Source organism: Chinchilla lanigera, unplaced genomic scaffold (assembly GCF_000276665.1).
Source record: "Chinchilla lanigera isolate Chin_1 unplaced genomic scaffold, ChiLan1.0 scaffold00055, whole genome shotgun sequence".
Lineage (NCBI taxonomy): Eukaryota > Metazoa > Chordata > Mammalia > Rodentia > Chinchillidae > Chinchilla > Chinchilla lanigera.
In genome coordinates, this window is record NW_004955456.1 from 15,385,014 (window position 1) to 15,402,234 (window position 17,221).

General features: G+C 42.9%; 1 protein-coding gene across 1 annotated transcript in view; it reads right to left on the reverse strand.

Annotated features, from left to right (window-relative positions):
* The window catches only part of Cux1 (cut-like homeobox 1), a gene marked incomplete in the record, with an annotated part of 344,274 nt that overhangs the window by 92,452 nt on the left and 234,601 nt on the right, over window positions 1-17,221 (reverse strand). The window contains 1 exon segment of the mRNA XM_013520550.1: window positions 16,038-16,104. Within this exon segment, the coding sequence (XP_013376004.1) occupies window positions 16,038-16,104 (67 nt within the window).

Genomic DNA, 17,221 nt, shown 5'->3' on the forward strand with positions numbered 1-17,221 from the left:
TAAAGTATAATTTGTTGCTATGTTAGACATAGAGGGTAGTAACATTATAGTATGGAAAGAGCATTTACCTATGCAACTTTTAAAGGTTTCCAAAGGCTCAAATGTTCTGCACCTGAACACAATCTTTAATAGTAAGAGGAGATACATTGCTGGGCTGCTAAGAAGGCACTAGATGTTTACAAAGTCAATTAATTCAGTAAGTCTTCCTTAAAATAGGACCATTTTATGACACAGAGACTGTGAATTAGAAAACAAGCACCAATAATAAAGAAAATGTAAGTTAAGAGGAGAGGTGTATCAGTACACATAACCAGACCACATTTACCAATAAAAATATAATAGGTATCTGAAGAAAATGCAGGGCTGGGTGTAGCAGCATGTGTTTATAATCCTAGCACTTGGGAGCTGAGGCAGGAAGAGCATGAGTTCGAGCACACCTTGGGCTGCACAGTGAGTTCAAGGAAAGCCTGCAGTACATAGTGAGACTGTTTAAAAGAAAAAAAAATCCCCCCTTATATCTAACAAAGTATGGTAAGAAAACACCTGGAATAAAAAGGCAAAGATTGACCTGATTTCTTTAAAAGGCTGGGTCAGTTTTGAAGCCACATTAATCAGTACTATGTGCAGAAAATTAAGTTAAAGAAAATAAGTAATGCTGAATGGTAAATAAAAACAAAAGTCTGAACTTGTCTTATAAATAATAAGGCAAGATAAGCTAATAAATATGTAAAATAAAAACAATGAAATGTAATAGGACACCTGCTTAAATCCAGGACCCTCACTGTTTTTCATGGAGAAATAACAAAGATGCTCCTTTTAAAAACAGGAATGAAAGAAGAGGATCCAGTATTCCCACTGCCACAAAAGGGTACAAAGTTATTACCTGTAGGTAATAAGGTCACACACTCACAAAACCCAAGGAATTCACTTTAGCAAACGGGTAGAGAGACAGCTGTGAGTACAGCAAAGTTCTGTGTTTTTTTAGTAAAGACAAGAAAATAATCAACTCTCATAACCAGCCATAAGTATCTGGAAAATGAAATAAACAATCTATCTCATCTATAGTAGGGATATACATATTAAACATGTGGGAATTAAAATAACATGGTATAAATTCCATCTATAGAAAATCAAATTATAAAATGCTAGTGGCAAAGAAAGCTAATGATGACATTTCTTATTTGCAGGTGCATTAAATATAAATAAGGTTAAATTTATCTCCCAAGTTAATTTATAAAAGTTGGTAAAAATGACAAAATGTGTACAGAAAAACTAGGTAAGCAAAACGCTAAAAGCTTTTTTTTTTTTAAACCAACAAAACAACAACAGTGAATGAATTGTGCAAGATATGAAAACAGAAAACAGGGATGTTATCAAAATTGTATAGTACTAATCAGAATGAAAAGTTAAGCTGAGGCAATGAAATTATAGATACCAGATTTTTATATGCATTAAATTATATCTATATAAATTATATATATTTACATGTATGTAATTTATGTCTGATTTGTCAGATGTGAACTACTGTAGGAAGGAGTCATCAGTACTACTGGTCAAGCTGGGTGTTAATGTGAAGAATGATAAATAGACACATAAACTATATGTTATAATAAACTCCAGACAAGTTAAAGACATAGTAAGTCATAAAAAATAGCAAGAAAATGGATTGGGAAGAAAGATTATTTTCTATTATCCGAGCTATATTAGAAATGATTAATGATAAAATTGACAAGATCTCTCTCATTTATAGATACAGTGGCCCTTGGTATCTGTAGGGGACTGGGTCTAAGACCCCTGCAGATAGTAAACTCCAAAGAGGTGCAAGTCCTGTGCGTAAAACTAGGCACTATCTGCACAGAACCCACATACAACTCTAGATTACTTACAATACTTAATGCAATGTAAATACTGTATAAATAGTTGCTCTACTGTATTGTTTAGGGAATAATGACAAGGGAAAAAATGACTGTACAGTTTTTGTACAGACACTTTTTTTCTGTAATCTTTTTGATCTGTAGTTGATAGAATTCATGGATGAAGAATCCAAGGACATAAAGGACTAGACTGTCTATGATTCTTCTGGGCAATAAAAACCACTATAACTCAAGTGAAAAGAAAAGCAACTAACAGATAAAAGTAATAACTGTAAGTAGCTAAAATGTACAATGCAAGTAGAATTACCATGTGGTTCCCACCGTGCCCATGCATGAAGGACAAGGAAACTACAGTAAATAAGCAGGCAGGAAAATGGTGAGCTTTGTGCTAATAAGTTCAAATGAGCTTCAGTGAAGTTCTACCCAGCTAAGCATAGCAGGGCAGAAGTTGCTCAGATTGTCCTTCATTTTTTGGGTCTGGTACTAAAGGCTCAAGTCAAGCCATGTGCCCAGACCCCAGTGAGCTCTGGGATTGCCACCGTAGTCCTACAGGGCAGGGAATGGACTCCAGTCCTCACCACTGCTGTTGTGAAAGTGTTCTTCCCTCTGTGGGGAATGTGCAAAAGAGCTTCTTTTTCGCTCCAGCAATCTCTTTCTGAAAAGCATTTTCAGGACTTTTATACATTCATCATAGAAACCCAGAAGTGACTAAAATGCCCACAGGCCAAGAATGATAACCTAAGCTCCAGTTCACCCAGACAGCAAAACAAACTTCCATCATCAAAACAGCAAGCTAGCAGATAAGCAGGTATTGTCAAAACTGAAATAATGGCAGGTGATATCAAAAGTACCAAGAGGTGACTCTCTTGTAGCACACTATGGGCATAAGTACATAGCACTTGTATGCAGAGCTGTGCCCATATGCAATACTTGTATGTTCTAGAAGGCAGAGATATTTACATAATGACGAAAGTCACAACCCAGACTTGCCTTCTTACTAGGGGTGGGTAATATGGCAATAGCAAGAACTAGTCACAACAGAAACCCATGCAGCCCTCTTGGTAGCTCCTCGTTTCCAAACAGAAGGCAGAATAGAGGGTGCCTGAAGAAGGACAAATGAAGATGATGGCTGATATTGGATGAGTGAGCCCTGGGCTGGTGGCTGTCGTGCATGTGATACCTGTTAACTTCTACACACACAGGATGGTGCACGCACCTGCAGAATAGGATACCTAGGTGGGGTCAGGAGTGACAACTCTTTGGAGTGGCTGCAGATAGAGGGAAGGTAGAATCAGGAGGTAAGACTCAGCCGCCGCATGCACAGGCCTTTCTGTGGGGTTTGTAGGTGTATTTAACCAAAAATTCTACATGCAAGTACAATTATTTGAAAGACCTACACATACATTTAAGAAGATGGTCCAGGTAGTGCTTTTCTTGTTTTTTCTTTTAAAGTTGTTACACCTCTGAGCTAGACAGACACAAGAAAGTATAACACAAGTGATGACAATGTCATGGGGTAGGCACTGCACAGTACCTGTGTGGAGATGGTGGAAGTCCAGCCAGAGCCCTCTGGGGGTGTCCAGTCTCATGCATGTGCCTGACCTTCTTGTGCCATAGTTCTCTCTGTTGTCTAGTGAACATTGATCTCCCCTCAGATTTTTTTTTTTTTTGGGAGGGGAATTACATTAGGGGGTTAAACCCAGGGCCCTCACACTGAATTACATTTCAGCTCTTTTTATTTTAATTTTCATTCTGAGACAAAGTCTCCCTATGCTGCCAAGTTGCTCAGGTGGGGCTGGGACTTGCAATCTTCCTGCTTCAGCCTCCCAGAGTGCTATGCTGGGATTACAGGTGTCCCCCACTGTACCTGGCTAGTAACATTTTAAATATACATATTTACTAAGGAAGACAATTATTCCGAAGTCTAATTGTTACCAACATTTTAAAAACCTCAAGTTCATTATGTAGTAACAGTTGTCTGTTATTAGTGCACTGACAAATCTAGTGGCAATCCTGGGTCTAAGCACAGCTGACATTTGAAGTAGGCATGAATGCAAGCAGCACTTTTGATACTTGTGATGACTGTACTGTCATGTGAAGATATGTGTGATTTCTATGTGCAATGAGGTTCCAAGTCTGCAATTACCTTGTTTGTTTGTTTGTTTTATTGTCTTTTAGAGACAGGGTCTCACTATGCAACTCAAGCTGGCCTTGAGCTCACTTTGTAGCCCAGGCTGCTCTCGAACACAAAACGATCCTCCTGCCTCAGCCTCCCAAGTGCTGGGATTACAGGTGTGCACCACCATGCCCAGCAATTACTGTTTTGATGACTTCCTTTGCAATGGAAGCAAACTGCTGCATCACAGCTGGACACTTAAGTGAAAATAATGAGGTACTTTTTTTTCTGGGTCCATACTTAGGACCCATGAGAATTCTCTCCTTGGACTGGGCATTGAGTTCCTGGAACAGGGAAGAGCACAGCCCCTTCCACATCACAGAGCTGCTTGTGTAGGTATGTGGGGAAGGGGAGCCAGGGATGTGCCTGTGAAGGAAGAGGGCCTGGGCTATAAGAGCACCTGGGCTTGGGGAAGGCTATGATTTAGAACTTTTCCTTGGAGACCAGAGAGCCAGCCATGGAGGATCTCAAGCAGGGCAGATCTGAACAGGATCAGATTTATAGTACTTTAGAGAGATATTTTTAGCATATTCTAAGAGGATGGATGAAGTTGATAAGATATTGAAGAAGCGAGGCTGAGATATGAAAAAAAAGCCAAAATGTTGGCAGCGAGGGTGCAGATAAAGATGTGAAGAATGCGGAATCTTATGAAGGTAAAACTAAAATTGTGTTGACAGAAGGGATAGGAGAGGTGTCCAGAGGGATCCTTAGTTTCTGGAATGAAGAAAGATGACATATGTCTAAGACGTGGGAAAACAATCCTGATGGGATGCTGTCTGTAGAGCTGAGGGGGAGTAATGGGAGCCTGTGAGTTTACCTGCCTGGGATGCCAATGGTAGGAGTAGCTAGAAAGGACTGAAAACACACAGCTTTCTGTACTGGGGTAGGAAACTTTTTCTTATTACTTTGTAAGGCCTCTTTACATATACAGTAACCCTTTCTCTGTCATATACATTGTAAATATTGTTGTCCATCCTTCCTTCTCTCTATCGCCTTCCCTCCCTTTGTGAGTTCTACTTTTGGCATCATGCTTAAAAAGACCTTTCCCATCCCCTCATTATATAAATACCCACCTAAAATTTCTCCTAGTGTTTTTATGGGGTTTTACATTTAAGTATTTAAAACATCTAGGCTTTAATTTGCATAGGGCTTAGCTCTGACTATTATTTTTGGCATATTTAGCCATTTATTCTACTGCTTATTGAAGACTCCATCCTTCTCCAATTTATTTAAACTCAAGCAATTTTTAAACACAACTTTTTCTTGATCTTGAAACCTTAAAAAATACAGAAAGTTACCAGAAGAAAATAACAATCAGCCATATGCCCATGAACAGAATTAGCTGCTTCACACAACTGGTCCCTCTCCCATTGTCAATGGCAAATTCTCGATTTCTAATTACGTTTGGGCTTTCCATGGAAACTGGAGAACATCCAGTCATTTACATGTTCTGTGTATCTTAAAAATCATAAGCGTTTTTTAAAGGGCGGAAAGATCACAGAAATGCATCCAAGTAAAAAAATAGTCATGCTTTAAAAAAATAAGTGAAAAGGTAAAAATATATGTTGGCTAAAACCCTCCAAGAATATGCTCTGCTTTTGTGCTCCAGGCTATTTTGAGAGCATTCCAAACACCTCATAATTTAATTTTTTTTTTCTCCTAAGTCCTGAGGGTTACTTTTCGGGAAATTAAAGGGCACAGGCATGGCTGTGTGGGGGTTAATTCTCACTGATGTTGAAAGACCCCAGTCCTCTCTCTGCTCATCAGAGCATTAAATCTGGAGACTCAGGAGAGCAATGCAGCCAGGCTGCAAGTGATGCCATAAAGTTCTGCATTAAAAATTCATACGGCAGGCAGCCTGAAACTGGGGTCTGGTGGAAAGGAGGGCTGGTGGGGAAATATGAGACACCCCACTGTCTTTCTGGCAATTGGAGGCATTCCTCAGCAAACAGCACCTCAGGAAGAAAATGAAAGGGCAAACAAGCTGAGAAGGAAATCAATGGGTTCAATTATCCAGCTCACTCCTGCTTTCCTATAGAAAACTTCTCATTCTTAAGGCTAGTAGCCTGGTTCCAAAAAGTTTTTGAACCTATTCCTGAACCAAGGACCTAGACAGCCTTGCTGGTGCCCAGCTATTAGACACTTCTCTTGACTTTTGCACACCAGTACAGAGAGGCCCTAATTCTCCAAGCCTGATGGAATCAGAGCTCTCCTAGACCCTACAGAGTCTTTCCCACATGTGGTGGTCACGGTCAGCTGGGAGGGGACCACACACTGAATGGCTTGCTCTCACTTCTGAAAATGTGGGTCCTGCAAAAACGTGGTATTTCTATATTAAAAGACTAAATATAGAGGATTAGTTACCTCCAGAGTTGATTTTGAGGGACACTTTTTTATTTTTGGTGGTACCAGGGATTGAATGCAAGGCCTTCACTGTGATCTATATCTCCAGTCCTTTTCAATTTTTCTTTTTTTTCTCAAAAAGGTTTCACTAAGTTGTCAAATTGCCCAGGCTGGGGTCAAACTTACAATCCTCTTGCCTTAGCCTCCCAGTGTACCAGTATTACAGGCCTGTGGCACCAGGCCCAACATCAACAGCTCCGCAATGGTCTGAACTTTTGGCCTCATCTTAGCAGTACCTAATGACAACTAAAATCTCAAATTTCAGAGTCACTTAGGAAGTGACAAGATCCAGAAACTGCACTATACCCCACAGCGGTAGCATACTAACGTAGATAATAAGGTCTGCAATCTGGACACTGACTTTGAAAGTTCAAGGTGGGGAAGCAATTGGATTCCTCTGAGTGGGAGGGGACCTTAAGCCAAAGGAAGGCAACTGGCATTTTCTACATGTGCCAGGGAATACTAGAGCCTTATAGACAACAGCAGCAATAGCAGCGAACATGTGTGGAGGCCCACAGTTATTCAACTCAGGGAATCAGGAAGCAGAACTCTGTGACCCTGAGACCTAGGCTCAGGCTACCATGGCTCACACTGTTCCCCTACATCCCAGACAGAGCTTTCCTTGAAGGCCATTTCACAGCACCCTGCCAGAAGTCAGTACCTGGGTCTCTGGGAAGCAATGGGTGATCAATGGAAGAAGCTGGAAAGGGAGCAGCTCTTCTACCATGCCCCTGTGCCAGCTCAAATGTCCTGATTTACTAATGAGAATGGTGCTGCTGCCCAGGGAGGGAACTCTGTTACTCTGGCAACAGAGCTGGGACCAGCACCACGGTCTCCCAATGCCAGGCCATGCGCACCTTTTGCTGTCCGTTGACTTTCACCAGAAAAGTCTATAAACATCACACAGGAGCAGGCTGGTAATGCTAGCCTCGTAGCGGTGTTGCTGCGGGCCTTGGCGAGTCCTGGGCTTCTACACTCCTGATCTGATGATGGCATAGGAAAGCCACCTCAAGAGGCCACAGCCACTGGCAGAATGGGAAGGCATAAAGAGAGCAAGCACAAAGCATTTAATTTAACATCTGTAAGGCAATGGTAGTAATGTTACCAACCAAGTTAATATGCAACCAGAAATAGAGGGTTAATAAATGTAGTGCACCCCAATTTGGTGGAGAGTTGTATATCCTATATTGTTTCTGAAGACTACCAATGATACAGAAGAAATATAACCTGTTGAGCAAAAAATCCCCCACAAGCTGCCTATCAGTTTGAAGCCATTGGTTAAAAGCAAAAACAAAAACAAAAACAAAAACAAAAATAAAAAAAAACCCCAAACACCAAACCCCCCCTAAAACCCTACCAGGGTACACACTTATAATCCTACTTACTCAGGAAGCTGAGGCAGAAGAATCCCAAGTATGAGGCTAGCCTGGACAACTTAGTAAGAACCTGTCTCAAAAGAAATAAAGTAGAGCCAGCAGTGTAACTCAGTGGTGGAGTACTTGCCTAACATATGTGAGGCCCTGGGTTCAATCCCCAACCCTGCAAACACACGAAACAAAATGAAATGAAACGAAACGAAACGAAACGAAACAGAACAGAGAACAGAACAGAACAGAACAGAACAGAACAGAACAAAACAAAACTACACTATACTATACTAAAGACAAAGCAAAGCACTATAGAGGGAGAAGACAGGAAGGAAATATGCCAAGTCCATAACATTCAGCTCTTTGCTGTGGGAGTATAGATAACTGTTATGGTTTGTGTCTGGGTGTCCCCCCAAAGCCTCAGGTGGCCATGGGGCAGGCTTTTAGAGTTTGATTGATTATGGGCATGAGAGCTCCACCTGCCCTGGGGTGGATAGTTTACATACGTAAGGGAGAGAAAAAGGGTGCTTCTGGCCATTTCCTCCCTTGTGTGGCTTGCTGCTTTTCAGCTGTGTTCTGCTGCCATGAGCTGTAGCTCTCTGCCATGTGCCAGTCCGCCTTGTGATCTGCCAAGTATGCACTGAAACCTCCACAAACTGTAAGTGAAATAAACCTTTCCTTCCTTAATTTTGGGCATCAGGTATTTTGTCCCAGCAACGAGAGAAAAGTAACCAATAACAATCCATTTTTAAAACTCTTTTATAATTTTCTGAATTTCATGTAATAAGGATGTGTAATTTTTACAATTAAAAATAATGAGTGTCATAGAACAGGAAACCATCCCACTGGCTTGGGAGATTTCACATGGAGGCTGTTTCTCATTTCTGTCAGCCTCCTCTTGACCATTCACAAGGGTCCTGGGCAAGGCTAGGGCACTGTAAAGTGAGTCTTCTCTGTCATTTCTGGAGCAGAGGTATACTGTGTCACCACAAGTGTTGTGGCCAGGGCCCTCCCTGCGACAGCTGGAACTCCTTGTGATGAATCAGAACAGCCCAGCTTTAAAGAATTTGACTGGGGACAGAAGGTGGCAAGAGTACTCCAGGCCTCAACAGGTGTGGTGGTACATGCCAGTGACCCGGTACTTTGGCAGAAGGATCACAAGTTCAAAGCTATGCTGGGCAACACAGTGACTTAGTGAGACCCTAGCTTTAAAAAAAAGCCAACCCCAGGTGACTGTCAAGAACAATGGTTTTCTCTTATGGAACTCTCACAAAACATACAGCTTATGTATATTCGTGAACATCAAATACATACACAGTATGTATCTGTATACTCACTGCATCTCTAGCACATGTTTCTGTGTGCAGTGTGTGAACCTTGTGTGTATATGCGTGTCATATCTGGTATTTGAAACCTGGACCTTTTCACTCTAGTCACAGTACTTTTCTTTTTCTTCCTTTTTTTTTTTTTTTTTTGCAACACTAGGGATTGAACCCAGGACCTTCACACTGAGCTATAGCTGAGACAGGGTCTTGCTAAGTTGCCCAGACTTGTGTTCCCTGACCTCAGCCTCCCAGAAGACTGAGATTATATACTTGTGCCTGGCTCGAGCACCTGCTATTTTACTGGTGGTCCGAAGTACAGATTAGTTGGAGGGAGGGGGAAGAAAAGCCAGTCAATTCTCATGGGTGCTTTGTAATTTCTAGGCCCTTCTTGAGTCCAGAGAACAGACAAATGATCCTTAGCACCCACAGGAATTTCTATCTGGGATCAGACATACAAAGTCACCTCTTCCTTTTTGCAGGTCTTGACCATTCACTCCAGCCCAGGGGACAGAAGAGCTGCTAGGTGCAAAAGACAGGAAAAGCCTTTCAGGGCTTACTCAGGCATTAGATTTTAGGGGTGAAGTGAAATACTTGTACAGAGATAGACAATCCAAGGAATTCTACCAAGTGCAGACTCCTAGAGATAAGACACAGTGAAAAAGCTGCTGGAGGTCCCTTCCATGTCTGATTTAGTGCTCTCTATGGTTTTGGGGAGAGTACACTCTTTATTGGAGTCCACAGCCTCAAAAATCATAAAAGTAGCTGCTTCTCTATTTTTAGGGAAATTAATCCAAGCAGGAAAATTACAGCATTCCTTACTAGAAACTGATGACTCATCAAAAAGACTGGAAATAGAAAATGTTACATTCCTAAAGGTACAAGAGAAAGACTGTGTTTCAAGACACTTAGGTTGCTCTTTTCCAACTCCACCAGAAGAAATATTTGTCTAATATGATGATAAAAAGTTGTGTGACTCTCAGCCTCAGTCAAGTGGGTTCTCTTGGCCTGGTTTCTGGAGTTTTGCCTATGGAAGTATAAAAAAATTAGAGGAGCCATCTGCGATGGGACTCGGTGAGTAGAAAAGGGACTGAGCCCTTCTGGGAAACCTGATGTCTCCTGGTTACTGTCACAGGTAATACCACCCCAATACAAAGGTGGCCCCAGAGAGGGACTTTATTTTATTATTTATTTTTGCAGTGCTGGGGATGTAACCCAAGTGTCATACCCTCAGTCCTAGAGAAGAACTGTACAGATAACCATAGTCTTGTGCAAACAGCCCAAAGTATGAGGGGTGCCCCAGCTGCCTGTTCTTGGGATGCTCGTTCCTGCAGAGAGCACAGGAGACTTGCTCAGTGGTTGCTGCAGAAAGCAGAGTGCTGACATGGGCTGTGGACAGCCAAAGCAATCTGTATGGGGGCACCTATGCCAGCTGTGTTCACAGTTCTGGCCATACTTTCCACATGTGTTCTAAGCTGAGGGGTTGTTCATCAAGTCCTATCTTGTGTCCTCTGCAGGGATGTGGCAGTCTTATCCCTGTGATGCTGGGTACAGGCTCCTTGAAATGTTTCTAATAAAGTCCCCAGCTGAGTAGGTGAGGGGATGTCTTCTGCCCAGAGCCCATGGCAGTGGGTGATAAACACTGGTCACACACACAATACAAAGCAAATACTGAAACAGACCCAAGTGAAGTTCCTCATAAATGCCTCTTTTGTAGTGCACTATGAAAGTATGTGTATACACAGTGTTGTTCTTTGAAATAAGCAGAGAGGTGAGGAATACAACACAGGAACCTTAAAGAAATATGAAGTTTACTGGCAGGAAAGGTTTCGGAGGTACAAATTCTCCTAAGACTAACATGAGCTATAAAAAAATGTAGTATTTCAGTGCAATTCAATATTTTCTTTCATCGAGGCTCAGAGCCCCAGCCTACATGTTGGAGGAATGTCAGAGGCTGACTGCATGTGTTCAACTGATGTTCCCTGTCCACCCCAGATCTGGGGGACAGAGCAAAGAGGTGGCTGTGGACTGCAATAAAAATGGGAATTCTTAGCTGGGCTGGTGGCACATGCTGGTAACCCCAGCACTTTGGGAGGCTCAGCCTCAGGCAGGAGGACAGAAAGTTCAAGCTTAGCTATGGCAATTTAGTGAGACTTTGTCTCAAAATATAAAATAAAAAGGGCTTAGGATGTACATTAGTGTAAAGTCTCTGTGTTTAATCCTTACTACTGAAAAAAAAAAAGGAATCCCTGCACTTGTGCCTAGAACCCCAGTTTCTCAGGCGGGAGGATAGTTTTTCTGCTGGTGAATGCATGAGCAACTTAAACCCAATGGTGAGTGAACAGCTGTGTGATACATGAAGACATAGGCAACAGGAGCTATCCAAGCCTCTTTTGGGGTGACTGTTGCCTGCTGAAGGAAGCCTGCCCACCTGTCCACCACCCAGGCCACGCAGGGAACTCTGTCAATGTCAAAATCCATACCTAGGGGATCTACTGGACTGTCTAAGTTCAAGTCCTCTAGGGTGCTACATCTTCACATGCTAAGAGAGATGGGTAAGATGGACATAGGGTGACCATCCGAAGAGGAGGTGCATTTTCACTAAAAAAGAAAAGAAAAATTCAAGTAGAAACAATTCATTTATCTAACCCAGAAGCAGTTCTCATCTGCAACCCTGCAATCCGCTTACACAACAACTGTTTTGGCAAGCCCCCCCATGTCCCAACAAATATGAAACTGTGCTTGCCATTTGTCTAAGGAATCCTGCATTAATAAACATGAAGAGGAACACTTTTACCTCCCACTCTCAATGACAGGACAAAACAAAGACCAGCTGTGTTCATCAATGAGGCCTTGTTCTGCACATAAAGGCTAATTACATTTTGCTTCAAGCCTACACATAGAAAACTTTACTGCCGCCGTCCCCATCCCAGCCAGAGTATGCTGTCCTAGCTGACGCATGGTGATGACTGTGCACCAACTAGGGGTCTTGGCCAGCCTGGGCACTGTTGACCTGTAGGTTTCTTCCCAATATGGAGGAAAGGAATAGACATGTAGTGTGTGTCCCTCCAGGTCATGGGAAGATGATACTACCTGGGCCAAGCACATAGAGCCAGCAGAAGCATGTGTGGGTGCTTCTTCGGCACTCACCAGGATGAGTGCTGCTCACAATGCGCCCTTCATGGCTCTTCGCAATTACCCAGTGGCTCAGCTGGAAATATGCCCATTGTACAGGTGAGCTGGGGAGGTCATGCTCTGGCCAAAGGAATACAGACAGGACCAAGCAAGCAATGCACCATCTCTAAGGCCCACATTTCACTCTGCCCCCCAACTCCCTCCCTACATTCTCTACCAAACAGTAGAGAATCCCTTTTATCAGGGAGAAAAAGACAATGTCCTGAAATGTTTTAAGACCATTTACAAACAGGTATGTTAGGTCTAATTAAGCATACATAGGTTGGAACTGAGGTAGATAGCTGAAGTAACAAACCTTTCCCAGAAAATAAGGGGAGAGCCATGTGCAAGGGATATGGGGTCATTAATACTGAGACCTCTGCTTCCAGTTAAGAAAGCAGCCCCAGCCCCACCACCTCAGGCCACTTTCTACCCTTTCTGTGGATTACATAAGCTGGGGAGTATTCATAGTTAGTCTTGTTAGCATCCAGACCATTTCTGATCAGGGAGATGCCAGTTGGGTTCAACTCAAAGCCCAGTCCTGTCACACCTGTCAACCTGTCCACCTTAGGGGCCAGTCCTTCACAACTCTGGGCAGGTCCTCCCAAACACCAGCCTGGCCTGGATCTTCCATAAGCTTCCTGCAACCTGATCATAACTCATCTTCCAGTTCCAAGTCCCAGCTGGGTGTGATGACCTGCATCTGTAGCCCCAGCTACTCAGGAGGCTGAGGCAGGGGGATGGCTTGATCCTAGTAGTTCAAGACCAGTGTGGGCAATACAACGAGATCCTGATTCAAAATAGAACAACAAAAAAGCCCCCAAGGCCTTTGTCACAGTCTCTGAGGAAGTATCCTTGATGATTCTCTTTCTTCCTATTCTCCAGGGAGTCCAGGTGTGGGGAGAGTAAGGCATGGAATTATAGCTCCTCCCAAAGGCCCTCACCTTCTGGGTTCTTTCTAGCTGGGGTATGGGACAGTCCTGCTAGCACTGGCCACAGGGCACCGTGCTGCTCTTCACAGCTTCCCTCCTTTGTCCTGCTTGCCTCCTGCAAAGACCTTGCCAGGTACCGTGCCCTGTGCCCTGGATCCCAGCAGTGGTCACATGGAGCTGTGATGGTCTTCTCCCTGCTGGGCCATGGAGGGCTCAGGATCCAGAACCTGGTGTAGGGAGTTGGCCTCTGGGGATGCCTACCATCTCTGAGCCTCATTTGCTACTTTCCCGAGCTGGTCTCTTGCTCTATGTGATCTACTCACCACCCTACTCACCACTAGGCAGGACAGGAGGGGCCACAACCCTGTCAGAGGTCAGGAGACAAAAGCTACCATCCACATGCAAGACATACCATCTTACAAGACAGAATAATTGCCCTTCTCCCTACACTTGTAGTTTCCATTTACTATAGGTTTATGAAACCAAGCAAGCAACATGTCAGTTTTCATCTGTGTGGGTTTTGGGGAAAAGTCTCTTTGGCCTTAACATACACCACTAGGAGGGGAATGGGCCTAAATCATTTCTTCCTGAGTCCACATCAGTGAGCACCACTTCCTATCTGATGCCAGAAGACCACAGTTCTCTGAGTGCTCTAGGGATCAGCAAGACCAGCCCCTGGGGGCCCTGGGGTTACTAAGCTCAATCTCATGACAGCTCCAAGATTTAATGTTCTTAATGTCATTTTGATCATGCAGTATTTGTCTTATTCACTTAGCATGTCCTCCAGGTTCATCCACATTGCTGCAAATGATAGAGTTGCCTTCTTTTTAAAGGCCAAATAGTATTCCACTGTGTATACACACCATATTCTCTATATCCATTTGTTCACTGGTGGACACTAAGGGTGTTCCAGATCTCGGCTACTATGACTAAAGTTGCACTGAACAGGGGAAAGTCTTCATACATACGACGCACTCATCTTACTTCCTTTGGCTGTACAGTGGACTACAGGAAGTGGGATTACAGGATCATATGGTAGTTCTATGTTTAGTTTTATGAGGGCTCTCCCTACTGTTTTCCATAATAGCTGTGCTAATTTACATTCTTACCCACAAGGTACAAGAGTTCCTTTTTCTCTGCAGCTTTGCCAACACTTGCCATCATGAAAATGTTTTTAAAATGCATAAAACAGCAAACCCTGGTCAATTATGGAGACACAAAATTATAGATGAATAAGCTGTACTGATGCCTTTTAGAAAGAGGTATGGTTTAATAGAAGTAATGAAAACTAGTGGTATGATCAAATCTATTGCCATGTAGAAATATGCCAGCCAGTAAAATGATGTGGGGAAGACAGAATTTACCAAAACATTAATTAATGAATCATCTACTAATCAAATTATTTTAGAAAAAAATGGTACAGGTAAAGTCCAAACAGAAATAATTGGGAAAAAAAAGATGAAATAGTGGCAAAAAAAGGGGGACAGGAACCCTGAGGCATGTCAAGGTGACTGAGTTTCATTGTGGCAGTTGGTGTGGTTTCTGCTGTGGTTACAGCTTGGGGGTGAGAAGGTTGTGCAGCATGGGCACCCTCAATCAGCTAATGGTGGCTGTGTTCTCAGATAGCACTGGCCCAGGAACACGAGAAGTTAATATGACAGCCACAGAATTTCAAAGCAAGATTTTAACCTCTACCCTACCGTAGACTTAGGTCATTTTGCACACAGAAAGTCCTATTTTCCCAGAGAGAGAAGGGTAAATGATTTGAGGGCTTAGATAGTCCAGGGGCACAGGGACTGACCAAGATGCTTTGGTTTTTGTGCAGAAGTTTTATATTTGTTGGAAAAATAGGTTCTGATCACCAGACTGTGTAGCTGTGCTCTCAAGGACTTGGGCTACTGAATGGGCTAGAGTACAGGGTGAGGAACACACCAACTCAGTGTCCTGAGGACAGTGGAGGAGCAGCAACCTCAAAACCCAAGGGCAAATGTGTTGGGGGGTACAGGGATGCTGAGTACCAGCACCCCTACCAGTAGAAGAGCCCAAGGTGGTGAGTGGGAGTGCTACTCAGAAGCACCCTCACCAGTGCCTACTGGGTGCCAAGAGCACCACTGTTGTTGGGCACACAGATTTCTTGGGGGAGAGAATAGCCTTCCAGCACAGGAAAAAGCATTTCAAGTACTGTCTGGTTCTGCTTGCCTGGTTATTAGCCAAGGAGGCATGGGTAGGAGTGGTCTTTGTCACTTGCCATCTTCTCCTGACTTATGGCAGTATTCTATCCTCTCTGGTATGTGCCACAAAGTATATTCATAATGAGTCATGACGAATTCTCCTGACAGGAGTCAGACAGGAAGCAAGCCCTGGGTGACCACCCACCCAAAAATGTAGTTAGGGGTCATAAGAACCAATCCACCTGCATGGGAATGTGCTTAATGTCTTTTAGGGGTCCTGAGGAAAAAGAATAGGCTCAGGTAAAAGGTGATTTGCCCAGACCAAGCTCCGCAAAGAAATGGCCCAAGTATTGTATTCTGTTCTAAGCTAACTCTTTCCCAAGCTTTCCACAGAAGGAAGGGAGGCATCGAACAGGCTCGTAATAATGAAAGAAGTTCTTTCATAATAATGAAAGAAAGAAGTGCTGTCACACCTGGGGATTGATCTGATGTGACTGATTCCCTGAAATGACACTGAGTTGTCGTAGCAGGACCAAAGCCTTCTCAAACCTGCCAGGCCAATCTCTCATGGATTAGCAGAAACAGGAGTAACCTGAGTATAACCAAGCAGGAACTTACTTTGCAGTAGTTTCTTCATCGTATTTGGTTTTCAGGTCAAATAATTCTGTTCGAGTTTTTTCGAGGGCTAAAAGGCAAGGACAGAAAACCACAATATAAGATACTAATTGTTTTATTTAAATTTAAAAAGTAAAAGTATAAAAGTAATATGTCCTCATTTCAAAACAGGCAAAGATGCCAGGCATGGTAAGTACATGCCTGCAATCCCAGAACTCTGAGAGGCTGATGCAGGAGTGAAATTTGGGCAATTTGGCAAGACCCTATCCCAAAATATAAAAATGGCTTGGATGTGAAGGCCTTTTGTTCAATCCCCAGTACTGTAGAAAATAAACTAGTAACAAAACAAAAACAAAAACCCACAACAATAACTACCACCATACACAAAAGAAACCCTAATAGGCAAAGATGATCAAAGCACCATGAATGGAACAGTCCCTCTCATTTCTATCTCATTTCAACCCAAGCGCCTCCTAAGAGAACTACTGCTCATAGCTTACTGCATAGATTTCCTACTTTTCAATATTTTTTATCATTTAAAAATATTTCCACACATAATTGCACATAAAGTAATGCCCTGCTTAATGACACTTTTTATGATGCTTCTGTCAATGGCAGACTGCATATACAAAGGTGGTCCTGTAAGATGAGAAGAGAGGTGGATAATTCCCATTCACCAGGGCTGTCCTAATCGTTTTCATGTCACAGTACCATGCATTACTCTCATGTTTGTGGGGACGCTGGTGTAACAAACCTTTGCACTGCCAGCTGTGCAAACATATAGCATGTACAATTATGCACGGTGCATGATACTTGACCATGGTAATACAAGACTATGTTACTGGCTTAGATATTTACTATATTATATTTTTTATCTTTTTGAGACAGGGTTTCACTATGCAGTTCAGGTTGGCCTTAAACTCACTTTGTAGCCCAGGCTAGCTTCAAACTTGCAGGGCTCCTCTTGCTTCAGCCTCTTCAGTACTACGATTACAGGTGTGTGCCATCATGCCTGGCAATCATTATTTTAGAATGTACTGTTTTTTGGTGGTGGTGGTGATACTGGGATTGAACCCACAGCCTTTGCACTGAGTCACATCCCCTGTCTCATTCTTTTTCTTTTTTTTTTTTTGAGACAGGGTCTCGATAAGTTGCTAAGTTTTCTGGGCTGGGCCTGAACTTCCCAT